The sequence below is a fragment of the Lepidochelys kempii genome, chromosome 15, assembly GCF_965140285.1.
Source record: "Lepidochelys kempii isolate rLepKem1 chromosome 15, rLepKem1.hap1, whole genome shotgun sequence".
In the NCBI taxonomy this organism is placed as follows: domain Eukaryota; kingdom Metazoa; phylum Chordata; order Testudines; family Cheloniidae; genus Lepidochelys; species Lepidochelys kempii.
Window position 1 is genome coordinate 13,322,594 of NC_136394.1, and position 26,241 is coordinate 13,348,834.

At 45.2% G+C, this 26,241-nt stretch overlaps 2 protein-coding genes across 5 annotated transcripts in view; both read right to left on the reverse strand.

Moving 5' to 3' along the window:
* On the reverse strand, positions 1 to 11,661 carry LOC140898612 (T-box-containing protein TBX6L). Of its 2 annotated transcripts, none has more exons than XM_073312666.2 (8): positions 11,522 to 11,661; positions 10,051 to 10,153; positions 8,723 to 8,887; positions 7,905 to 8,051; positions 7,175 to 7,245; positions 5,219 to 5,310; positions 2,501 to 2,696; positions 1 to 2,043 (listed from the first exon to the last, which is right to left on the reverse strand). In XM_073312666.2, the coding sequence occupies exons 1-8, from the start codon at positions 11,581 to 11,583 to the stop codon at positions 1,617 to 1,619; spliced, it is 1,263 nt and encodes a 420-aa protein (XP_073168767.2). In that variant the 5' UTR covers positions 11,584 to 11,661; the 3' UTR covers positions 1 to 1,616. The 2 variants fall into 2 exon arrangements, with proteins under 2 accessions (XP_073168767.2, XP_073168766.2); XM_073312665.2 differs by having other exon boundaries at positions 5,219 to 5,328.
* LOC140898613 (T-box transcription factor TBX6) overlaps positions 11,578 to 26,241 on the reverse strand; it is a 24,244-nt gene continuing 9,580 nt past the window's right edge. For 2 of the 3 annotated variants that reach the window (XM_073312667.1, XM_073312670.1), the window contains exon 7: positions 11,578 to 11,666. Coding sequence is in view for 1 of the 3 variants with exons in the window: in XM_073312668.1 (XP_073168769.1) it covers positions 20,315 to 20,378 (64 nt within the window). In the remaining 2 variants the exon portion in view is untranslated. Of the gene's footprint in view, positions 11,667 to 20,239; positions 20,379 to 26,241 lie in introns of those variants that run through there. The other variant, XM_073312668.1, reaches the window with a different exon arrangement.

The window sequence follows — 26,241 nt, forward strand, 5'->3', positions numbered from 1 at the left end:
TGACCGATACATACTAAACTGTAGTTTATTTAAAGTGTTACAAGAAAACATTGTCTTAAATAATGTCAGTCAGTCTAGAATCATGTTTATCACCACAGGAAAAAGAGAGAGCCCCTCCCAAATGGGACTCCTATCCAGTTGTGGTTCTGCACTGGGGCCCACCGGGATGCTGCTCCACTCAACGAAATAAGAAAATAAAAACCAGAGTAAAATGCAAGGACCTTAATTCCAAAGCGACGAGCCATTTACAGCGGCTAATGTAATGGAATAGCTCTTCCAGAGGAAGGGACCACATAGGTAAGGGAGGGCAGCTGCTCTCCTGCCCGACTGCACTGAGTACATTCCTAGAGGGGGTTCCAAAACAGCAGCAGCACAATGGCATAGTTGGAGAGTGTGGAAACTGTAGCCGGGCACTGACTGTTCAGAACAATAAACGCATGAGGCAACTTATATTTGGAACATTTTTTCTAAAAGCAAATGTCCAATCAGAAGAGCCAGCGTGATTAAAGCTTGTGCCTCATCAGGACCATTTCACAGATTACTGGGAGTAGGACAGTAACTACAAGTGAACAGGCCACTTCTCTGGAGCTGTGGGAGAAGCAAAGGTGGGGGACATTTGAGATTTACAGTGAAAAACACCTTCCCTCAAGGGAGAGGTCAGCGTAACAGAGCGAGCTCTGGCATACATGGCCCTGTTTCGGTCAATATCAGACCCTTCCAAAAATTCCCACGGCACCTCCCAAACGCCAACAGCTCAACTGAAAATAGCCACAAAAAGGACAACGAGAAAACATTAGGTTAACAGGTGCAAACTGAGTAAGGCTAAGGGAGCCGGTGTAACGACACATGGAGACAAACACAGACACTTGCAGTTGTTCTCTTGTGTGCAATGAACTCGGATCTGCCTGTGTGACCCTTCCAGCTCTGCTTCAGGAGCACACGCATTGCTGCATCTTCTCCATTACGTAGCATTAGGGAAAGGGCCATGACTGTGGCTGTCCTTTCTACGGTTAGTTAATGGGGTTGTCCACACTAAGTGAAGAAACCACTGCAGGGCCATTGACAGGTTGGTTGTCTGGCATGTCCTTGCAATGATGTCTGCATCCACACAGCCACTATGCTTATGGCTGAACTGTTTTGGTGAGTCCACCTGTGGTACATTCTGTGACACCTTAGGCATATGTCCCCTGTCCCCTGGCTAGCATTCTTCTGGGAGCAGGGGCTTTTGGGTAATTTCCAAACGCAAGATACAAATGCATTGTAGGAGAGAGTTAGGAAGCTGGCTGAACCAGTGCAGCTGCAATGCTTGTGACTTCCCATCCACACTTTGGAGACAGCATTGTAGAATACATTGATTCAGACAGACCCGAACTAATGCAGGAGTTGCAACCAACCAGTACAACCAGCACTTGAAAAACATCTGGGATGGCTGTTGAGTGGGGGCACAAGTTGTTGAACGGATGCTGCGAGATTAAACGTGTCCCAGCCTACGATTTGTTGCAACACCTCTTTGCCTACTGTAGGCAGGGCCACAAGGTGACAATCCCAGAGCAAATTTTAAACTGGTTTTCCTTACAATGTTCTTTGAGTTCTTTCATTGGGAAGAATCCTCCCCTTCACCAGCAGGCATAGGGGAACAACGGGTACTGGCTCCAGTCTGCCATGCTCCCATGGGCATGCCCCGAAGCCCCTTGAGTATTATAATCTGTGGAGAAGGGAGAATAGCTCATTGCCCTGTACTGGCTGTGGGAAGGTACCATCCATTGGCCTAGGCCTTGCTCGGTGCCATATGGATTGTACATTGGACCTCGGGCCCCTGGTTTCCCAGCAGAGTCTACAGCCATGTTGACCATCCCAGTATAGTCCTGTGGAGTGGGTAGTGGAGGGGGGAGTGTAGGCAGGTTGGTGAAACCTTCTGACAGCTGTTTGGCATCTTGCTCGGGCACCGTAGCTATATCCACTCGGTGGGATCTGGCCCGGAATTCATTTAAAGCGAGGATGTCACGAGCGGGCGCCTGCTGTGTATCCCCATTGTCGTGGAACCTGAGCCCAGAAGGTAGAGAGAAGAGGAATGAGTCAAACCTACCCCGGCTTAACATTCTTGAATTAACCAACAGTTTGTGGTTCAAAGCTTGATCCAGGGAAGTGGGGGAAGCCAACAACATGGGGCAGCTGCCTCCCCATTAAGTTTTAAACATCAGCTATCCTTCTGAAACAAGTGCATTTATTAAACTTACCTGTTTCTGTATTTGCCCTCCTGCTTATCTACCTACCTCCATCCCTGTGCCCTCTTCCTGTCACTCTGCCCCTACCTCTCTCTATCAGGAAGCACTGGGTCTCTCTCATGGATAAATATCCCATAAGGAGTCAGGCTGCAAAAGGGACAAGCCAGTCCTTTCCAGTAAGTATGGGGAGGACCCGGACCCAGACCCAGACCCAGACCCAGACCCAGACCCAGACCCAGACCACTACAGATAAACAGCTGGGGGGTGAGATTCACCTGTATGTCTGGTAGGAGGAAGGTGTTGGCACTTGCTGCTCTCTGGCAGCTGCCTCTCTTCGGTCTGCTGGAGCTGGTGATGCTGCAGGGATTGAGTGGCTGCCATTCTGCTCTGAGACCCAGAAGGGATACCCGCTGCTGATAGGAATGGAATTACTCTCTTCCTTCACCTCCACGTTCTCATCCTTCACAAAATCTGACTCACAACAGGGGAAAGAAAAAGAGAAAAAAGGAGAGAGGGGGAAGAGAGAAACCAGAGCTCAGTAATGGTGGGTTTGCAGTTAGATGCAGGTGGAGGTCCCCCAGACAGAACGGGAGGTCGGAGGGTTAAGGCGTTTGTAAATAGTCTAAAATGTCTAATAATTAGGAGGAATCTTCCTATGTTCCATTAATCAGAAACAAAGGGCGAGTGTTTTTCTAATCTCTCATTCTCAGTGTGAGATTCTGGAGACCGTTACAGGCAGAGTAGGGATTCAGCTGGAAATCAGAGATTGAAAAGACCCATAAGGGGTTAGAGCCTCCCAAGCTGTTGCTGGTCACATGGTGCTGGCTGGCTGGCTCCTCTGCCTCTCTAAACTGCACTAAAAGGCGGCTACAAAGACCCTCTATATATCCCTAATATCCCTCTTCCCACAGCTGTAGCTGCCATAGCAGTGTTATTAGATCATCAGTGGGAAGGGAAGCGGCTTGTGCAATCATAAGTGGGAGGGGAGGGGTTTACCAGACAATCTCTGCAATATGGTCCACACTATGAACATTTCAAGCATCCCTGTTTTAAGCCAATGTGTCTATCATAGGAAGACCCTTGCTCTGAAAGCCCTCCTGAGGCTGGCTGCAGCACAACATGCACAACTGCCTCAGTTTCTCCTTCTGTTTGCCCACGAAAAGAACACAGACCCTCAGAGCCCAGTTCAAAGCCTGCTTCCGTGCATAATTTATTCCTGTACACCAGTGCACTAGTTCCCCCCAAACCTTGCAGTAAGACCATTCTCAGCAAACCCACAGTAAAGATATAAAGGTGGAACCATTTTCCCATTCCTCTCTTCAGGAAACACATCTCCAGGTCCCTCACCCAGAGTCAACAGCAGCATTGTGTGCCCAGTTCCTTTTGCCCCTGCCACAGGGCACCGCTCTCCAGGTCATCTGCCTGAGAGCAACCAGATACCTGCATCTATCACAGCCCCCAAGTCAGGTCTCCTGCGAGCAAGCTCCTCACAGTGTTCCACTCTCCTTCTCCTGTTTAGAAAAGGTCTCTCCAGGACCAACCCCTTGTTATGGATGTCCTCATATCAAGGGCTCCCTGCAGCATTCCCACTCCCCAAGCTTCCTTGCCTATGAGTCCTATGCTTGCTCAGGGCACGTCCCGGGTTTGGCCTTCCCTGACCAAGCTGGAGCTTCCCCTTTTGTGTAGGGGTCACTGTCCAAGCCTTCCGCTGGTCAGGGGTTCCCAGCAGTTCTGCTCCAGTTCTCCTCACAACTCAGCTCTCTCTCACAGGGCTCCTCTAGCTCTGGCCCAAGCAACTCTTGCCAGTGCTCCCTGTCTCTGTCTAAGCCTCAGGCAGCTCTCACCCGTCCCTCCTGTTTCTGACTGTGCTCTCCAGGTCTCGGACAGCTCTCAACCACCAATCTCCTCACTTCAGGACCCAGCTGCCCTCTTTTAAGCCCAACTGGGAGTCAGTTGACCAGTCACAGGTGCACTGGCCTCTGCAAGGCCAGTGTCACCCTGTGACACTGTCCATCTCCTGTCAATGCCAGGTTGTTCCCTACAGGAGATTTTCTAGTCCATTGTCCAGTCTAACTGTAAAGGTTTCCAGCAATGGGGCTTTCTCCACATCCCCTGGGAGACTCTTCTGCAACTGACTGGAGTGAAAGAAGGTAGTTATTGTGTATTACAAATGTTTTCTTACATATTTCTCTCTGAAAAGCAACCTATAAACAGCAGCATACGAATCCTAACAGGAACTCCCCGTGCTGTATGCTAGATGCCTTCCAGTTCTTTCCCACATGAGTACAAAGATTCCTCCTTCGAATGGGGGTCCGTCTTCCTGCTTCACACCCCTGCCCCATTTTGTGGCAGTTAATGAAGAGCCAGATCAGCCCAACAGACTACAATTTTATGTCCCTATCCTGAGTCTGAACCCTGTAGTGGCATGTCAGAAATTGCTTAGATCAAAAAGCCAATGTAGTTGGCTCTCCATCCCTGTCACCAGTCAGCGTCCTGCCCTTCCACTGTGCCTGGCCAGCACATAGCTGCAGCTCCTCCTTACACCCACTGGCAATGCTGCAACCTACAGTAGCTTTTCTGAGGTCCCCTTTGCTGCTCCTGCCTCCACCACCCATCCACCTGCCTCATTCCTCACCTACCTCTCCCATGCTGCTCTGCCTGTTCTCCCTTGATGCCCAGGACCCCACATCCCAGCTGCCACCATGTACTTGACCCTTACTCCTTCAGGCTATACCCCCAACTACCACATATTCCTGCCCCTTTGCTCATGAATTAAGGTGTGAGAGTTAACATTCCGTTTCTTTTCTACTCAAAAAGACCTGCAGTGTCCTCTAAAATCCCTGCCCTTCAGGCCCAGGATTCACAGGCCTGCTGGCGAACATGGCCCTGTGCAGAAAGAAGCTTTAGCAGAGCTGTGTTAATGCCTCTTTTCCTCCCCTTGGCATGGTCCCTGATGGTGAGCGCCTCCCCAGGCTTGTTGTTGCCAATATTACCAGATTCCTCAGCACCAGATTCTGTTTCTTCTGGCTGCTTCCTCTTCTGGGCTTTGGCTGGACTAAGTTTCTGGCCTTTGGCTCGCCCGTCCCTGCAAAAAGAACAATGTCTGGAGGCAGTTCATACGCAACCTTCCTACCCAGGTCCCTGTGCTGGGGACTCTGGAGCAGACACAAAACCCTATTATGCTGGGGGAAGCAGAAAGGCCAAGTACCCGTCAACATCTGCAAAAAGAGAGGGTAGTGGTTGACGTCTCCCATGTTTTTGAAGCTGCACATTGGCTGGCAGTGCACCAACACAACAGTGGTGTTGACTTCTTGGGAATGTATGTGTCCAATGAGGTGCAATTAGTCATGCTGGCTGCCACTAGAGAATAGGGATCAGGGAGAAAGACTGAATTACCCCACCAGGATTCAGGCACTAGGACTAATCAGTGAATGGATTATGAGTTTTACAAAATGCTCTGTGACACTGGAAAACCTCAGCATTGGAGGTTTGAACAGTGATTTTGTGAAAACGGTCCAACATCATACATACATATCATAAAATGTTGTGGGGCTTTTGTTTGAAAGTGGGATCATTTCTGAGGGAACGTGGACCCAATTTAACTCAAAAATGGTCCTATTCGGTGAAAAACAATCTTGAAATTTTCAAAATATTCTTTGGATGAAAATCAGTTTTGACCATTTGACCAGTTTTGACCAGACTAGGGACCGAATGGCTAGGCAGCAGTTCTGCGGAAAAGGACCTAGGGGTGACAGTGGACGAGAAGCTGGATATGAGTCAGCAGTGTGCCCTTGTTGCCAAGAAGGCCAATGACATTTTGGGATGTATAAGTAGGGGCATAGCGAGCAGATCGAGGGACGTGATCATTCCCCTCTATTTGACATTGGTGAGGCCTCATCTGGAGTACTGTGTCCAGTTTTGGGCCCCATACTTCAAGAAGGATGTGGATAAATTGGAGAGAGTCCAGCGAAGGGCAACAAAAATGATTAGGGGACTGGAACACATGAGTTATGAGGAGAGGCTGAGGGAGCTGGGATTGTTTAGCCTGCAGAAGAGAAGAATGAGGGGGGATTTGATAGCTGCTTTCAACTACCTGAAAGGGGGTTCCAAAGAGGATGGCTCTAGACTGTTCTCAATGGTAGCAGATGACAGAACGAGGAGTAATGGGCTCAAGTTGCAGTGGGGGAGGTTTAGATTGGATATTAGGAAAAACTTTTTCACTAAGAGGGTGGTGAAACACTGGAATGCGTTACCTAGGGAGGTGGTAGAATCTCCTTCCTTAGAAGTTTTTAAGGTCAGGCTTGACAAAGCCCTGGCTGGGATGATTTAACTGGGAATTGGTCCTGCTTCGAGCAGGGGGTTGGACTAGATGACCTTCTGGGGTCCCTTCCAACCCTGATATTCTATGATTCTATGATTTCTCCAAAACTCAAGGCATTTTCCAGGCATGAAAAAAAAATTGTAAATATTTTCATGAAAAGTTTTGATTCTAAACATCCATAGTTTCACTCCTTTCTTCTATCCGCTTTCATTTGCTCTTAAGTTTTCCTGTTATCTCAAGCACTGCCCTCAGGCCTGACAGAAGTCCTCCCTGGAGGTGGCATCCAACTTTCTCTTCACAGTAACTGGGGGGAAGGAGGAGGATGGGAGGAACCTATATCTTAGAGTTAAGCTGACACCAAACAGGGGCAGTGATCTACAGCTGATCCTCTATTTCAAGTGTTCTCAAACTGGGGGTTACGGGGTTATTACATGGGGGGGTCACAAGCTGTCAGCCTCCACCCCAAACCCTGCTTCACCTCCACCATTTATAACAGTGTTAAATATTTAAAAAAAATGTTTTTAATTTATAAGGGGGTGGGTCTCACTTAGAGGCTTGCTTCTGTGAAAGGGGTCACCAATACAAAAGTTTGAGACACACTGCTCTATTCGGTCAGGAGAGTGTCTACCTTCGAGTGTTCTTCCCATGTTCCCGGAATCCCTTAGCAAATGGGTTGTTGTCAATCTTGAGTTTTGTGATCTACAAGTAGACATGAGATCCAGTATTAGAATGCGCAGCTGCCCATGGTGCCATGTTTGTTTTGTACCACTCTGAAGCAAAATCCCTGGCACTAACAGCTGCTCTATGGATAAATATCTATCCTGTGGTCTCCATCTGAGTGCCTCGCAGCTTTCCTGTATTTATCCTCACAACAACCCGCTTTACAGAAGGGGAACTCAAGTGTGGAGAGAATAAGTGACTTGGGCAAGTTCACACAGGAAGTCTGTGGCAGAGCAGGCAACTGAATCTGGATCTCCCAGGTGCCAGATGAGTGCCTACCCACTGGTTTATCTTTTCTCTCCACATTAATTTAAAATTTAATTTCAATTTCAAATTCAATTTAAGCAGCAATAAAGGCCCCACTTTAAGTCGTCAGATACAATAAATTCAGAGTCTGCAAAGTACTAAAACACCAGCGCTAGAGATCCATGCAATACTGTACTCAAATTGCTGGAGAAATGTCCCTCCATCTCCAGCTGATAGAGATTTCTCTACAGGAGGTGCACAGGTGACAAGGGGTGACAGGGGTACTTATGGGCCACAAAGGGCAATGGAGGATCTTTTCGCTTGGGAGCAGGTTCTGATGTTAGGGACAGGGTATTTCCGAGGGAGCGGAAGGCTGGTCTGCTACACTCTACCTGTTCATTTTGGTAGGCAGTGACAGAGGTGAAGACAGTCTCAGGGAAGCTGAACATCTGGAAGATGCTCCAGCGGGCACTGAACAGGTCGTCTGCCTGAACGATGTGGAAGCGAGGCTTGTAGCGGTGCATGGAGTGAAGGATGATCTGGTGGAGAGGGAGAGAGGAAGAATTCCATTTGCAGCTTGGCTCAGTAGGCTCGCTATTACCATATTCTGTAGTTGCCAACCACCCCTCAACAGTGACCAAGTCTTCTCTGTGATCATTCAAGCTCCATCGGTCTTTAGTCATGGATGTTTTCTGAGGGAACCCAGGAACTGGGGTCTCCTCGGATATTCCAGCATGTGGCAGCATAAACCGAGCCCATCTCTGGAAGCTGGTGAAAGGGGGAATATTGCACATTCTGAGTAGGGTGCCTCCATCTTCTAGTTGCACGACTAGGGCAATAAACCTCGTGGACTTGCAGTGGGGGTAACAGAGTGTGGAAGGAAAGAAGTTTTAGCTTTCCTCCACTTGACCTGCTACCATATCCTGAGTCAATGCTTTGAGTCATCAAGAGCCACCAAACCTATGGGGCTACAGTCAGTAGGCTGAAGAGTCTGTACTGCCTACAGATACCCTGGCCTTGCAGCACAAACCCTCCCACAGAGATGTCATACTGCCCATTTCCCATGTGTGCAAAGGGAGTTTTCACGTAAGTTTCCAAATCACGTAATCTCTCATGACACCGACATTCTATTTGGAACCGAATCCCCCTTCCCGCAAATGCCGAGATAACAAGTTCCAGGGAGCAGAGACAAACCCAGCTCCCATCTTACGTGTCCATGTTGATCCAGGGTATTGTTGGTGAGCTTCAGCTTTTGGAAGGAGACAGGTTCTTTCATCCAGTGGCTGCCGGGAGCTGGAGAGTCTGGATGGATGTATGTACGGCAGGGGAGCTGTGGCTCTGCTTTTCCAGCGACTTCCCACTGATCCTTATTCCACTGGGGAAGGCAAAGCAGGAAATTCCGTATCAAAGCAACCATGACTCCAGCGCCTTTGCTTCAATGCTTAAGGCTGCGGAGCAGCGGTGTCCAAACTTTTCCTGTCATGCCCCCCCCACCAGTAATGGAGTCTGTCCGCATCTCGCCTCCATTATTGCACAGCCAAGGCTTCCTCAGCAGAGGAACTTGGGCTGAAGGCAGAGCTGGCGGGCGTGGGTGGGTGGCATAGCTCAGTGGTTTGAGCGTTGGCCTGCTAAACCCAGGGTTGTGAGTTCAATCCTTGAGGGGGCCATTTAGGGATCTGGGGCAAAAATTGGGGATTGGTCCTGCTTTGAGCAGGGGGTTGGACTAGATGACCTCCTGAGGTCCCTTCCAACCCGGATATTCTATGATTCTATGAACTGGGGACGAGGGAAGAGCTGGCCTGGGGGCAGAGAGGGAATGAGGGCTAGGCTGGGGGCAGAGCGGAGCTACAGCTGCAGGTGGGGCCTGAACAGAGCCGCGGCTGGGGCGGAGTGGGGCTTGGTGGCACTCCCTCCCTGCCCCCCATGGGGGTTGGGCATGGGCCTCGCCGTGTACCCCGCTGAATGTTGCTGGAATATGCCTCCTATGGGGGTGCACCCCACAGTTTGGGGACCACTGCTGTGGAGATCTCTGACACTGGAGCGTGACTGACTGCTGTCACAGAGGCACTATATAATGCTCCCATGTCAGTGTCCAAGTTTAGGCCCCAGTTGCTCGCTCTCTCTCTCCTACCTTCAAAGCACTTTGCAAACATTAAGTAACTAACAGCTGCATGGTTATTGTGTCTGTGATTCAAAATGAAATTTGCAGAGTTTACAAATTTAAAAAAAAGGTTATTTTTCTAGCAGCTAGCTGAATCTAGCTGCAGTGCTGACAAATGGTGGCTGATTCAAAGAGGAGCATAAATCCTCCAGAGACCATCTAATGTGCAGTGCTCTGTGGGTCATTTATTCCTAACCCGGGCTGGTGAGCAACTAGTGCTTGGAGCATACAGATGGATTTGTCCTGTGCAGGGGGCCAGGACACAAGCCCCATTTAAGATGTATGATGGCTTCAGTGGTGCCTAGGCTTTACACTGCAGAGGGGTTGATTTCACTAAGCAGAAAGAGCAGACAGAATAACTTTTTAAAAGTATTTACCTTGTACCTGAAGTTGTCCATCGGCACAAAATCCACCAGCATGAGGTACTTAGCATAAGGGATCAAGCCAGTGACTTTGACTTTGCACTGCGGAAACATTCGTCTGAAGAAGAAATAAATTCGACATTATAAAAACTATTTGGGTTTCCTTTAATGGTCCAGTCAGGTATTAGGTCTTGGTTGCTCTCTGTCAGGTAAACTGCTGGTGAGAACAGCACTAGTGGAGCTGTGAGCATTTTTACCAGCCTATTGTCTAATCCAGCTCCGAGCAGGTCTAGATGACACAGTGGTTAAAAGGCCAGCAGTTGCAGGTGGCCTGTCTATTCTAGTGCTCCTACTGTTACAACCCCCATAATGTAGCAGTGGGAAATTTAAGAACAAGTTAGTGTAGCCCAGGTTTCAGGCTTACACTGTTTCTAGTCCTGGTGCAACTGTAGCAGAGATGGAAAACAGCTTAGAAACAGTTCTGTGTAGGTGGCACCCATTTGAAAATCTATCTAGCTCTCTCCTAGCAAGTCCCCACCACCTCCATTCCTCTTTGTGACCCTGAAAGAGTCTTTAGCCCCTAGGCTGTAAGGACTTGTCTCCCAGCTCTCCCTACCCACTGAAGATCCTGTGTCAGGTCTCAGAGGCTCTGGCACCCTCTCTGCTGGCTTCTCCTTGCACAATGAATTAAAATTCCACATACTCTAGCTGTAAGCTCCAGAATGTATCATGCACTCCAGGGCGTGCAGGATTTCAATTTAAGAGCAGCCCGGGCCCCAGATCCTGTCTTTTCCTTGCCTTGTTCTTGTTCACAGTCACAGAACGAATGCCATACATTCAGCTCTCATCTTCCTTTGCAGTGTCCATCTTGAGTGCCAAGTCCCCAAGCTGGCCATCAAGAACATCCCAAATCTTTAGTCTATCAACGAGCCCCAGATTAGCTTTTTGTCTATTATATTCAAATGATTTGCCTGCAATGCAGCATCAATATGTGCTCATGAGGCAAGTGGGATCTAATACGCAATCCTTGTGTGCCAGTTTCACAGCAACGGGGAGGGAACGCTGAAACTGCTACCTACAGGAGCTACCGAAAGGGGTTTTTCAGGGCACCAGGCCGTTTTTCAGGGCTGAGCCCTGGCACCTCTAGGCTTGGCAGTTCATACCCCTGGCATCTCTGGGCTTGTCGCATCAGTTATAAAAATAAAAAATTGCTTGAGCCCCAGCACCTCTTTCATTAAAAAATTAACCACTGGCACCAGATGCTCAGTGACCTGGATGATATTCCTAATTCAGAGTTTATGAGCCTTCAGTAAACCCTGATGCTGCACTTGTTCTGCAAGGAACTGGGAAAGGGAAGGAGAAGGGTAACAATATAATCGGCTTAAAAAGCAACCGAAGAGTGGCCTTTCCAAAAGTGACATCGTAGGAAAGCTCTGGAATGCAGTTTGCAGGGAGAGGGCATATGCTGCTTTCTGGCCTTCCTTACCTGCCAGACTTGGTGATGATCATCTCAGTTCCTACTTGATGAAACTGCACCCAGAGGTCCATGTCTTCTAGGGTAACCACAATGGAGCTCTGAGGGTAAGACTCCAGGCTGGAGGAAGGAAGTGCCTCACACTGAGCTTTCACATCTACCAGGAGAGAGTAAAGAGGATACCTCAGACAGTGAGGAGGAAAGTCAACATGAAATAGCACCATAATGCTTCAGGAGACACAGCTTTGGGAATCAGCATCAATACCAGTTCCTCTCAGTGTCAGTGCCTGAAAATGTCCAGTTGCAGAGTTTCTCATGCTGATGTAGTAGACTCATCCAGTGTACGTCGTCACCACTCCACCTAGTGACTGGCCTCCCAGAACTATTCAACCACTTCTATATCACAGCTTATGGAGCTTTCCTTTAGTTCCGATAGTAGAAACCTATGTTTTTAGTGCTGTAGATGCCTGGTTTATTCCCACTAACAACGGTGGAGTCTCTGTGTGGTGTGTGGTCACAATGGGCTACACTGAGATAACTTGCCTGCAAAGACCTTTGGCTATCCTGGCTCAGTAAACAGACAGGTTGCCTGTTGAAGTTGTTTTTCAGGGGGCAATATCCTCGTTGGTCGAGATTTAGGCTCCGTACATTGGGGTAGTCAATTGGCAAACTGCAGGCCAAATCCAGACCACCAGATGCTATAATGCATTCATTTGAGTATATTATGCAAAATATTTTTATTTATTTGTTTATTTATTTATTTACTTATTCTTACCTTTATTGTTATTGCCATGTGAAAAATGTTTCTCTAGAGTCTGGACCTTGACAATACTTGGACCAAGAAATCTGGACCTTGACAAGAAATAATTGACTACCCCTGCCGTACATCATGCTAAGTTTACTTGTTCTATTCAGTACTCAGACGGGGATCCACAATGCTGTACATTTCACTCTACCAGTGTTCTTATGTTCTTGCGAATACAGACTAACACGGCTGTTACTCTGAAATATGTAATCACGGTCACACAAAATATTTTATAGAGAGATAGTAAATTGAAAACTACGAAAAATGGGAAGATTTTAAGTGGCATGGAGGGGAAGGGGAGAGAATGCTGGATCAACGGGGCAGCACAAGTGACATAAGCAATCCCAGAGGACAGTGAAAAAAGGACAGATAGAAGAGCCAAACCTGAGGAATGAAGTTGGTAGATAGACAAGAGATCAGAAAGGGAGGGCGGAGCTAGACCATGGAAGGCCATTTTGAAACGTATTTGCTAGGGCTAGGAAGTCAATTAAAAGGGTGGAGAATGGTCCCATGTGCAATACAACTTCAACCATGCCAGGGGAGTCATTCGCAATATGACTCCATTTTATAGTGCAGTCAGGGATTAACTATGTTCCTGAGCCATATGGACCTCTGAGCAGGCATCTATCCCACAGATGGGATCCTATTCTTACAGAAAATTTTAAATTCAGGTGAGTGACAAGAAAGCCAGAGATATGGGACTTCACAGAGACTGAGAGGCAGTCAAATAGGCAAGAAGCAAAGGGATCACTAAGTAATTCCCTTTGAATTTTTTTAATAGAGATCTCAAATCATGCAAACACTTTTGGGAAGGTATGGCACAACTCATATTTTCAGAGAGACAAAAAGTTGGTTGCTTTTTCCCTTCCTATATTTCAGCCCAAACACCTGGGAGAGCATGTCTGGACCTGATGGTTTCCCCCGTAAAGTAACTTTGGGATGTGAAAGGTCTTTTTGCTCTTTGCAGAAGTGCTAGTTTACCTTCTAAATTATATGCACCTCATGGCTAGTTTTTGGATGAAGGCATGTTTTGCTCAGTATTTGTAGACTGTGGGAAAATAAAGCTCACTTGCTTGCCATGAAATGAAATTTTAATTTTTCACCATAACCTTGTTTCATTTGGGGATGTTCTCCCCACACTGGTCTGACATACACTCTAATTCCTGTTGTTCTGAGGGACCTGGTAATGACACAATAGAGCCCAATATTGTTAGGGAATGTTTTGGTCTTGCAGAGTATAGCGAATTCAACTGTGCTTTAAACTTTGTTCCTGAACTGTGTAACAACCCTAAGTACAAGGCTGTCGCAGAGTTTGGAAACAGTTAAAACATGATTCAGCCCCTTTACACTATAAGACCAAAATACGTTTTAGTCATGTCAAAGGCTACTGTGGTGAAATGTGATCCCCCATCACAGTAATTATAAATGTTATTAAAGCTAATGTTAAAGTTATATAATACACAGGTTAATACACTGTAGACAGGATCACTAATGCTATCTGATGAAGTCTGGACCCAAAGCCCAATTCCATTCCTTGGTCTAAAACCTGACCACACTGAAGTTAGTGGCAAAACCCCACTGGTTTCTGGCGGGTCAGGGTTTGGCCCATGGTCTTATGATAATGTTGGTATTAATCAAATATCTGTGACTCTTCATTTGAAGGTATTCAGAACAGCAATGCTGTTATCAGGTTAACAAAAGCAGGTCCACTTTTCCTTAACAGAGAGTGATACATTATCAGCCATCCACAGCCATTTATTTTAACAGAGGATTGTCTCAGCCTGCATCAGGTCCTATATAGAAACAAGGGAACTTATCACCTCATTACAACTTTCCTGAGCAACATCTTTAAACAAATACACATGGAAAGTAGCCAATTATTTCCAGGGAAAGCAGACCCTTTTCAGGATACATCTTTCCATGCAAGAAGTCCAGTACAAACTAAACAGGTTGTTTCCACAAGATTAGGATACAAACACCATTTAAAAACAATTCTGACAGTTTGCAAAGGCCTTTAGGTGTTTAAAAAAAAAAAAGAAAAAGGGCCCTCCACCCTTAGACTTTTTCTGCTTTGATCCAACATTAATGAACTGGCTAAGAAGTGACACCTAATTGGCTCACTAACATTAGCCTGTTAACATCTTCTTACTAAGGCTTTTCTCATATCCTCTAGCAGAGACATGAAAGCTGCAATGAGATTGTGCATTTTGTTGTTCAGTGCAGAGCACATATCAAAAGGAATTACAATAAAATTGGGCTGATTTTCAACAAGCCACTGTCCAGAAACAGATACGTGCAAACAGATTTGATTGAATTTATAGATTACAAATGATAGGTAATAATAATTCCTTTCCCCAACTGTATTCTACAGTTAGCATTTTTGTAAACAAATTCAAGACCAGCAAATGAGATACTGGGAAAAATTCTGGAAGTCCTTACTCATGGAAGACATATGGTGAAGTCAATGGGAATTAAACTCAGTGAGAGTTTTGCCTCAATAACTATTGAATTAAAAAACAAATACAGATCTCAGAATCAGGCTCCATAGGAATGAACCCACAATGAGTGAAATACTGTAGAAAACAGCAGCAAGGCCATATTTATAATCAGCAGTGGGGCAAAGATTTTAAAAGGTAAAACATTATTTTGGTGTCTCAATTTTTGGGTGCCCAAACTTGAGATACCTGAAAGGGGCAGGAGTTTCAGAGACAGGGTGGGTCTGTGCTTGGATCTGGATCTGAATCATGATAAATTCTACTGATGGATCCACATAGTGACCCAGTGGGGCTCCACACAAGCACAGGGGTCTGCTGATGCAGAGCTATTTGCAGGATCTAGCCTCCAGTCTGATTTTGCAAAACCAAAGCCACCATGTTTTTGCCCATCTCTAATCAGCAAACAGCCAAACGTTTATTTCCCTTCTGACCATGCCTTGATACTGGAATGGAACCATCTTGTGGAAAGGTTTGACACACACTGTTCAAATAGTAACTTGCAAGTGCAAGGCCCATATGGGACCAGCTCAGCTCATAACCTTAAAAAGAAACTTTCTCGCTCATGGGGGGATGCTTAGTTCATATTTGTAAAGTGCTTTGAGATTTGTGGATGGAAGATTCTAGAGAAGTGTGCCAGAAAGTAATCCAGCCTTCTTCAGTGAATCCCCTAAACATGCCACAGTGCTGAGCTACTGGAAGGTTTGTGGTGGATTTCCTGTGACATGTATAGGACAGGGTCTGCGTGCCCTGAAAATCTCCAGTAAGACACAGGATAAGGATTTCTTCTCCAATGACCATATCTGTGAAAGAAATCTTGTCAATAATTCTGACCCCCCAAAAGGCTCCCAGGCTTGTAAATGACAATAGAAACACCCCATTCATTAAGTGGGAGAGCTCTCAATCTCCTGGAATTGCAATGCTTTTGGCAAAAACTCAGGAGAGTGGAAGGTTCATCACAGTTTATCCAGTCCCACATTGAGTGTTTCATAAGTGCTATGGCTTTATTTCTCACTGGTCATCAGGACTGTTTCTGATTTCTAGTGCCGTGTGATACAAAGAATTATATGAGAAAATAATTTATTTTTTTAAAATTGGAACCCTTAGCTAGATACAATGGTATAAGATAGACTATTCCCTTCATTCTACATCCAATATCTGTAAAGTCAAAGTCCTGCTAGATGTAGCAGAAATCACTATTATACTCCAATATTAATTACAATGCGGATTTTTAAAAAACAGCTACGGTTGAGATGAAAATTATTTGAGTCACATATCTACCTAAGCTCTTCCAAATGAATCAGCACAGTGTGGGGGTGGGGAAGGGAAGCAGAGGATAGCTAGCCTTTCGAAACGTGTACATGAAATGCGTACACCAAAGGGGTAAATGATCTGCAGCCCTCATCCAAAGTGCAGAACCTTAGGTCTACATTCATTTGGGTCCCAGTTACATCACTGAATGGAGTTCTCTCTGGATTGACACTAGTGTAACTGAGATCAGAATCTGACCCTTGTTCTCCCAGTGCTAACCCGCCATTACACACAATCTGTTTACATCACAATTAGAGAGATTTTACGTGGTGTTGTTAAAAAGGACTGATGAACAGAAATAAAAAAAGTACGTAAATAAAAATCCTTGGCAATCAATACAAGAAACAACATGTTGCCCCCCAGGGAATGAAAGCTTATGGAGATCATGACATATGCCTGCCTGGTGCTTTCATTCTTGGAAGGCAGAGAAAATCCAAAACCAAGCTGACTGTGTAATACAAATCAGAAATGTCTTTATCCCCTTAACAACATAATATACAAATATTTTAGATTTCTATCGGGCCTTTCATCCCAAAGGAACCCAAGGTGTTTCACAAACCGGACACACAGCATCAGCAGCCCTCTGCATATGCTCACACTGTACAAGTCAATGGTGACTGGGGAATTTTGGGCAAAGACATTGAGGCAAATCCCTACTAGTCTTACAAAAAGTGACAGGAGATCTCAAATGTCCACAGGGAGCAGACATAACCTCAGTTTGTCCTCTGCTCCTGTGGGATGGTTTAGAAAACTCAATGTTACCCACAAATGCTGATGACCCAGTGAGTAATGCTTCTTCCCCTCCATCTAAAAAAAACTGTAGCCCACCTCTACCACAATTGTAGATCCACCCCGCACACTAAGACATGGAAGAGTCACCTACCAGGTAAAGCTTGCATTTTTCCATGTACTGTGAAGCCAGAGAAGTTGTGAAAGTCACTGTAGGAGAGAGATCCACCAGAACTCTTATATCATGAAAACCAAAACAGTCCAGTTCAAAATCAGAAGGCTTGATTTCCCAAAGAAAGCGAGCACCCTTCTGTGATCCAGTGTCAAGAGTGACTGGGGCTAGGATGGGACTCCAAGCTAAGCTAGCCAAGGTGAGTTCCTGTTTTATGAAGGCTAATGAGCAGGGAGGAGCTTCTCCCCAGGGCTGTCCCCTTGCAGTCCTTTGATGTCCAAAGGGACAAAGAGAGGAAGGATTTGCAGCAATGGCTGGGGCTGAGGGAAGAAAATCAAAGAGAATTAACATGGCTTTGACATACAGGAAACCCTACAGGGGAAATGCACCTTGATTTACTGCTAACACACTTTTAAACAAATAGAGACAAGACCAAAAATGCCAGCTGAAGATGTACCTACAAAAAATAACTTAATTGCAGACAACAGAGGAGATTTCCCTCTGGCAGTTTTGGGGTTTTGATCAAACTTTCATTTCCCAAACAGATTTCTGCATTCGGTTTCGTTTAACTGTTGAAACTGTGGACTGTATCAATTCAGGAAGACAATGATTTTTAAAATGCTGATTCCCCTAAGATGAATGAAATAACTGTCTGATGTAACCTTTCACTCTCATAACACATTACTGAAATATCCCTTTTCTTTTGTCAGTCGAGGTCTTCAACCCCATTGGTATTTGACCTCAGCAGAAATTCAAGGGAACACCAAAGCGTTACCTACTGACTATATCTGTCCCTTCAACAGGGCTCGGCAATATAATTTATTTTCTTTTTTATCACATCAATTTTCTATTGCATTGTACCCATTGATACAACAGAAATGTATTCTCTTTGGACAAATCCTGACGCTCTCACTACACTCAAAGGTTTTGCTGGCACACCTCTGTTGGTCAGGAGTATGGTTTTTTTTGCTGACATAGGTATGCTGGCAAAAATGTGGAGTCGGCTATACTAGCAAAAAAGTCCTTTTGTCTGTATAGTGCGTATTGCTTGGTGAACTAGTATAAGTTTACTGGCAAAAGGAATATTTTGCTGGTATTAACTGCATCTCTATGTGAGCAAGGTAATATCTTTTCCTGAACCAACTTCTGTTGGTGAGAGAGACAAGCTGTGTGTAAGCTCGAAAGCTGGTCTCTCACTAACAGAAGTCGGTCCAATAAAAGATATTACCTCGCCCACCTTGTCTCTCTAATGTCGTGGGATCAACACGACTACAACAATTCTACACCAGGGTAACCTTTTAAATGTAGACAATACAAGATCCAGTGTTTGTATTCATTCAGTCACTGAATTCAAGGCTGAGTAGAAACTAATGACTTCAAGTTTGGCCCTTAATGAGTTTATCCTGAGAGTGTGACCAATAACATTTGTTCTTACAAGTGCTAAGAGATGGCTAATCAATTCTCATTCTTCAAGACATAAACTGACCACCACACAGCCAAGAAAGGGATTTCTTTGCATCCATGTACAGCATTGCATTATTGGCTATGTATATTAGGGGCTAAGGGTGGAGGCTCAAATACTGATCACTGTCAAGGCCGGATATTCGTCTTGATGGACCAGAGTCTGATTCCATTGGCAAACTCTTGTGTTCCAATCTTCTATTAATTTCAAATGGCATGATTAGATTGCTGTAGCTGATTTAGGGTCTGATCCTTCTCCCTCTGAAATAGACACAAGTTTTGTCACTGACTTTAATGGCAGCAGGACCAGACCTTTAGTTTGGCGCATGAAATACATATTTTTAACATGCCTATTCCTTTATTGGGCTTTTGTTTAAAGTGGATGTTAGCATAGTTAATATTAATTCAGAAATAAATTAAATCGTGATAAAAGATACCTTCAGCAATAGTAGTTAGGAGCCTGAGATTACTTATCTTTGAACCCCAGTATGCCACTCCCCTCCTCTCAGTTTATTTACACTTATCTCAGTCACACACACCAAGACTAGATCTCAGGATGTAACCAGCGCCTGCTCTGGTTTTAATAAAAGGGATTTTTCTCTTCTCCTTTATTGCAACTCATTGTCATCTGCAGTAACTTGGCTGTGGTAGGTAGGTCCTTCTACCCCAACACAGCACTAATGATATGAATGGATCCAAATCTTGAACATTCTGTAGGGATGAAAATCCAAACTCTTATTACCACAGGGCCAAATCCTGAGACCCTTACACTCAGACAAAATTCCCCAGTGATTCCTGAGTAAACACTGAATCAAGGCCTCAGGATTTGGCCCAGAAAGCGTTCAAATAGCATCATTTGCAGTCCACTTCTGTAATCACTACCCCATTGCCCAAGACCAGCGTATTGTGCTTTGCATTGCTGAAAACTGGACAGCACTGGTAGTGGTGTCTTTCTGTTTCTGTGGGTTGAGACTGAAAATGTTGCCCCTTGCCTCACTTTATCTAAGGGCTGGAAATAAAAATATATAACCCCACCCTAGACCCCAGTTCCTGCACTGGTAAGCCCAGGAACCTTCCTCTTGTTTCTGCTACATACGGGGAATTTTAACACACTGGAGCTGAGGTGCCCAAGAATGTGCTAGGCTGATGGGGGATTTCTATTCTCATGGGAGTGTGGGCCATCGCTAGGAGCTCACTGCACTCTGGGGCATCCTAGTCCTGAAGGGGTAATGTGCCAGCCCTTAGCACAGTGAGATCAAGAAGAATGTTTTTTGAGTAGTTGTAGAGTGACAGGTTACTGACGCCTGGGAAAACTTCACCTGAGGAGGATTTTTGTGGGAAGGGTTAGTTTACTGGTCAGGTCCCTTGAAGAACCAGGAGCAATCTACCTGACTGCCCCTTAAGATGGGGGCGGGAGGATGTCAAACAGAAGACCACAGGTTTTTCCCCTGCACAGGACAGCTAGGGACATCTCTAGAATTGGGGAGCTCAGCCCTTTAAAGGGAGGTTACTGTTTGGCAGTGGAAAGAAGGTCCTATGGGGAAGGAGAGTCAACTTGGTTTTGGGAAAAGGAAGGATGACCTTGGGGTAAAGGCAATGGATGGAGGGGGGGACAAGATTTGGGGCCTATTCCTAGGGTGAGGCTTGGTCTACACTACTAACTTCTATTGGTATAACTGAGTGATGTAATTATACTGACCTAATCCCCCCGTCCCATGTAGACATAGCTACTGCCTCTCGGCACAAGTGAAGATCTCCCGCCTCAGCTCCAGCTGTGCCGTTGCAGTGCTGCAGGTGTAGACAAGCCCTAAGAGGCACAGATGTTGCAAAGCTGTTCAGGATAAGGGACTTGCATTGGCTCTGATTTCTTTGGTAAGCGGTGGTCCCCTTGTTCTCATCCTGTCATAGGGAAGAGGGCATATTATCTCCTGAAATCTAGGCAAAGGTGATGAGAGCATGGAAAATAAACCAAATAGACAGGTAATGACAAGAGTGGGTCCCTCACCCTGTATAGGCTGACTGTGGCTCCTGAGGCTCTGGATAGAAGCAGCTTTGGGACAAGGAACAACAGAGACTCCTCAATTGTATGTTAAAAAGAACATGAAGAAGATCTGAAGACTTCAGTTCTTCCAGCCCCAGTGCCACAGCAGCAAGCAGAACAGTACTGAAAATGACTCTTGTTGCTCTCCCCACTGATAAGGGGGAAGCAGCCACTGAATCCTCCTTGTCAGCCCTGTTTTTCTAGTGACACTTTTTCTGCCATAGAAAGGCATATGAGGGCCGTAACCAGAGGATATGTCTACACTGCAATAAAAGACCCACAGACATGGCTGCAGCTGGCCCAGATCAGCTGACTTGGGCTCATGGGGCTCGGGCTGTGGGGCTGTACAATTGCAGTGTAGACTGCCCGAGCCTGGGCACTGATAATCTGGGAAGGGGGAGCGTCGCAGAGCCCAAACTCCAGCATGAACCCAAACATCTACACTGCAATTTTTCGCTCCACAGCCCAAGCCCCATGAGCCCAAGTCACTGACTGGGCTCTGAGAGCCTGAGATATGCCATCACTGCAGAAGATGGGAGAAGAAAGAGAAAAGAGGGTCCAGTGGTGAGCTGGCCCTCAGTCAACAACTGCACAGCAATAGCTCCACTGGGGATTTCAGACAAGTGCACCACCAGACTGTCCAATGTATCAGGACTTACTGCATACACCAATAAAAGGCATTGCACTATCTCCCTCGTCTGCTTCATCTGGACGCACCGTATTGGTATTTCTGGCAACACATATTTTCTGCAAACGCCCATTCCTTTCATCTCCTCCCAGCTGATTGATGGGGAGGTGGAGTCATTAATTACCAATTACTAGTTAACAGCTAGTGCGCTCTCAGCCATTCTAGGAGATAGAGAGGATTTAAAAAGGGAAGAAAAGTGAACTTGTTATAATTGCTAGAAAGTGTGGCTAATAGCAGCAAAACCCATGAAATTCACCACCGCCAAGGTGGAATTTAACACATTACCCTCTGTCTGTCTGTCCCCAGTGTGCCTCAGGCTGTTCACTGAGAAATCAGATGTGAAGGGCTGGCCTCTAACAATTCATGGGCAAATTGGATGGGTGGGAGGGATGAGGGGGAAGGAGAGGGATGGCTGGGGGTGGGGAAGTGAAAGGTGAAAGTCAGTGACGTGTACAGCTCTGTGCCCAGCACATTTACAGCAGTAGGTAAAGATCATATTGTACCTGACTCTAAACAGGAGCTGCCCCCAGCATCCTGAAGGGAATGAGGAGGGGAAGGCATATGGCATATGCCACTGGATATGGGATGAAGGGGAGGAGCAAACCCAGCATTTATTTTTGTCTCTCCAATGAGCTCTCAGTGCTTTTAACAAAACCACCTTTTTCTGGCCAATTTCATAGCATGTGAAGAGTTTTCAATGACAATTTCAACCCTCTCTCTGCCTTTTAGTAGCTAACACATAGCAGGACTTTGTGCTGAATTGGCCCACATGCATACATGTCACATTCACGACTTCTTTTGAACCACTCACATTCGGTATTGTCACAGTAAAGATCAGTATGTCAGCAACACTGTAGCCTCAGTTGTTGGGGTTGGATCCTATAAGATGCTGAATGGGCTGCACCCCCACTTCTCAGCTGCAGCTCCTAGATCGCAAACACCTACCCAACATCTTCTGTGCCAGTAGGCTTGCCAGGTTCCAAGTTACTGTCAGGAATGTTGAGATGCAATAGACGTTCAGATGAGGAGTAATGATCCTTTTGGGTAGAGGTGGCCTTGAAAGTCACATGTGTTAAACCTTGTCACTGCCATCTCCAGTTCTGCTTGGTAGCCAGAGGTTCCTTAGATATAGGCCCCGGTGTATGCCACAGTTTCATGGCTGTGGAACTGGCTGCAGAGTTATGTGCCGGAACATGAGCCTTCATTTTTGTATTAAAAAAAAGACTGTTTCTAGCCCTCATGGTTGTTAAGAGAATGTTAAAAACATGAACTGGGTGTAACTGAAGCAGCATGGTCTTCCTGAGTCTGCAAGCAGCCTGAAACAATGGCTCAGAGAAGTATGAACTGCAATACATTAATCTCAGTGGGTGTTACTTCTGAAACCTAAAAATAGCAAAGTTGGCATTTTAACTATTAATCATTTTAGCAGGGACTAATGTGCTTATCCCAAACTGCCTCCTATGCTTCCCCAAATGCCAAAAGACCCAGCTGCCTACACCTCTCTTGGCCACCTTTGATATTAGTATTCGCGCTGCATGCATGTATCTCTGGAAGAATGAAAATGTGGGGAGGGCCTAGAATTAATGGAATTTAATACAAAATAAACAGCCCGTGCTACTATCCTGACTATTCATTAAAGTCATCCATTACATTTTTTCTAATGAATTAGACACACAATTTCCAGATTGCTATGGAATCCAGAGACATTGACATAAAATTTAGATCCAGCTTGCTGGTGGATACCCAGGGCCCTGATTATGCACACACAGACCCACCAGCAAGGAGAAGCATGCCCGCAAAGACAGAGCACACTGAATCCATTTGCCCCTAGAGGAGGTGGCAGGATTACTCCCTTTTAGGTCTGGAGCAGCAAACAATGGCACTAATGAACACTTCAGTATCTAAGCTAACTAACTAACAGTGTCCTGGCTAGACACTGACTTCAAACATCTCAGAAGGGACCGAGAAAAAAGAAAATGCAAAAATCGCTCTCTAAGCAGAGCAGACGCTTCAGCAAGAAATACATTTAGTGGACTGAGCAGAGAACTGGGAGTGAGGACTGAGAGATTCTATTCCTGATGTTCCCACTGACTCAATCTCATCTTGGGCAAGTTACTTAGGCTCTCTCTAGGGCTTGGTTTCCTCAAACATGGGGATGTGAAGCTAAAATCAACGGATGTCAGTAAAGTGTTTTGAGATCCCCACATGAAGTGCTAGAAAAGTGTAAAGTATTGTTATTATTCAGAAAGACTCCCCGGTGAGCAGAACTTTCCACATGTTGGTTCAAAAAAATCCAATTTCCTCTCATGCTGTAGCATAAGGAAGGGCTTCTTGACAGCTGCTTACTACAGCTCAGGTGATGCAAACTTTTCGTTTGATGATGAGTATTTGCATTTTTTTAAGTGGACAATTTTGGTTGCTATTTCCCGGGAAATCAGCTGTCATACTTAGGTTTGTCGCTTGTTAAACATTCTGTTCAGATGTTCATAGCCCAGACCCATGAGAGAGGCTCAGCAGCAGGCCGGGGTTTGTGGGTCTGCTAAGCCACAAATTGCATTGGTCCCCAAACCATCGAGTGTTCGCAAAAAGCAAAATCACTTTTGGGAAAACAAAACTAGCTGAAAGGGTTAAACACGCTGGTTGGAGATAGCCTGTTGGTAACAGCTCCATGAACTGTGAGGCAGTGTGCTGTGTCCTGGTCACCCCCCTGTTCCCACCCCAGAGGAGGCTGTATTTAAAAGGTGCTGTGTGTAGTTTGGGGTGGACTTTGGGACCGTGGGGTGAAAAGGGCTCATGCAAATGTAGTATAGTATATTACAGTATTAACTTAGGCTTTGCCTCTTCACAGGTTTGTGGATTGAGCTATCTGGCCAAAGAGTTATGCTTGTGAATTGGAGAAATGAAGCTGCTCTTCCCTTCTTTCCCCTACTCATATCCCCCCTCCCATCCCCTCTATAATATGCACTCACTTCTTCCAACTAGCTAGTTAGCATTGAGACAAGAAGGGAAACACTTAACGGCCACTTAACAGGGCAGGCTGAGTTTGTGCTCAAAGGCTACAGTCCAGAGTCAAATGCAAAATTTTGGGGCCTTAGGCTCTTTCAAGTTTTCACAGACTCCTGATGTTAGCTGCACTGTTTTCCTGTCAGCCTATTGTGTTTCCCAGACACTGCTCAGCACTCCGTCCCATTCAAATCCACAAAAACACCTTTTTGAAAGGACTTTACAGCTTGGATGGGACATGACAGCAAAAACAGCTTCACAACACAGCACCAGAGTAACCACAAAGCACAACACAGCAGAGTGCTGCTTTTCTTGCACACTGCATGGGAAAGCACCAGCATATTAGCGCACCTGGGCATTGTACAAGGAAAAGCCAATAACAAAGGAAGAATCCAATCACCTCCAAACCCAGTACACATTCATGTCATAGGGAGAAGGCTGTAGGTTAAAATACACACAAGGAAAAGAGAAGAAACATGGAGAGTATATACAACATGTAACTCAAACACTGAATACTGGGGGTTGAACTAAACCAGGACCCAGATCAAAACAAGCCCTGGGTATGGTTTTGCTGAATAAAAACCCAAACCGACATGGTTTTGCAAAACAAAAGCAGTTTTTAGGTTTTCACCATCTATTCTAAAAAAAAAAAAAGAAGGGCCAAACTCAGAACGACATACCCTAATCTTTTGGATTTTGGGGGGTTCAGATAAAGTAGGATGCTGATTTTATTTTTGTAAACAAATACGCTGTATTAGATCTATCTTACAAACAAGTACAGAATGAGCCAGAACTTGAACATTTAATCAGCTTACAAATTCATTAGTTTAGCTTCTGACATCAGAGGTGTACATTCACATTATACAATTGTTTCTGTATAAGACTCTACTATATCCCATCAAGGTTACACTCTCATAACATTACATTAATAAACAAAATAAAGGAGTCGATGGGACAACTCACATGCACAACGCTAATGCATATGCTTAAGATTTTGCAGGCATGGAGCGAAAGTTTGCTGGAAGGACTAGGAAGTGCTGTCTACAACATAATTTTATGGACTTACCCCACAATAGCATCATTTTTGGATAAAGACAATCAAGATAGCTGGGAAGATTATTAATAAAGCAGACATAAAATTTCAACCAGAAAATAGAATACTTGCGACAGATAACTGAAATACACAATTAAAAAGTAAAAAAAATACAACTGATTAGAAAGTTATGTCTAGCTGGGAAATACTTCATGGAAATTGGTCTTCCCACCCTCTAACACAAACTGGTTATAGTGTGTGTGGCATATGCAAGAAATGGAAGAACTCACACATAATTTCCCCAAATACGAAAAAGAAATTTATGTCCATCTTCCCTCCTTGATTAATTTAATGATCCTACTCATCACCCAAAAAGCAATGGATAACTGACATTTGTAGGGCATTGGTGTAATTTCTTAATCTCCAATAATGTGCTGTCTCGCAGCAAAAGGGAATAATACGAGAATGAAGTCATACACAATGGATTTCGATAGAGGGTACCTGTGATATTATCTCTGTCACTCAGGCTATTTCTACACTTAAAACGCTACAGCGCTGCACTTGCATGGCTATAGCCTTTAGTGCAAACACTCACTACAGTGACAGGAGGAATTCTCCCATCGCTGTAGCTAATCCACCTCCCCAAGAGGCTCTAGCTAGTTTGACAGAAGAATTTTTCCATCAACCTAGCACTGTCTACACTGGGAGTGGGTAGATTTTTCACACTGCTGAGAGACGTAACTATGCCAATGTAAATTTTCAGTGTAGACAAGCCCTCAGGAATTAAATAAAAGTGGCTGCTGTTCTAAGTTTATTGTTATGATGGAATTCTTTTCCCAATATATTTTTTTATTATAAAAAAGAGGGTTCCATTTTTCCTCTTTGTGTATTTATATATGTAATTTATATTTTCTCAGTTAAAAAAAAAGAACAAGGCCTGACTGCATCTACCAAGCTATACAGCCATAGGATACATACACTGTATAAGAAAGGAAGC

Excerpts from the sequence above, each read along its gene's own strand:
- LOC140898612 (XM_073312665.2), bottom strand. The coding sequence starts at position 11,583 with ATGGACCTCTGGGTGCAGTTTCATCAAGTAGGAACTGAGATGATCATC. Across the intron at positions 7,246-7,904 it reads CTGCCTACCAAAATGAACAG|ATCACAAAACTCAAGATTGA; the intron begins GTAGAGTGTAGC and ends GTCTACTTGTAG. Across the intron at positions 5,329-7,174 it reads CATGGGAAGAACACTCGAAG|ACATTGTTCTTTTTGCAGGG; the intron begins GTAGACACTCTC and ends AACTGCCTCCAG.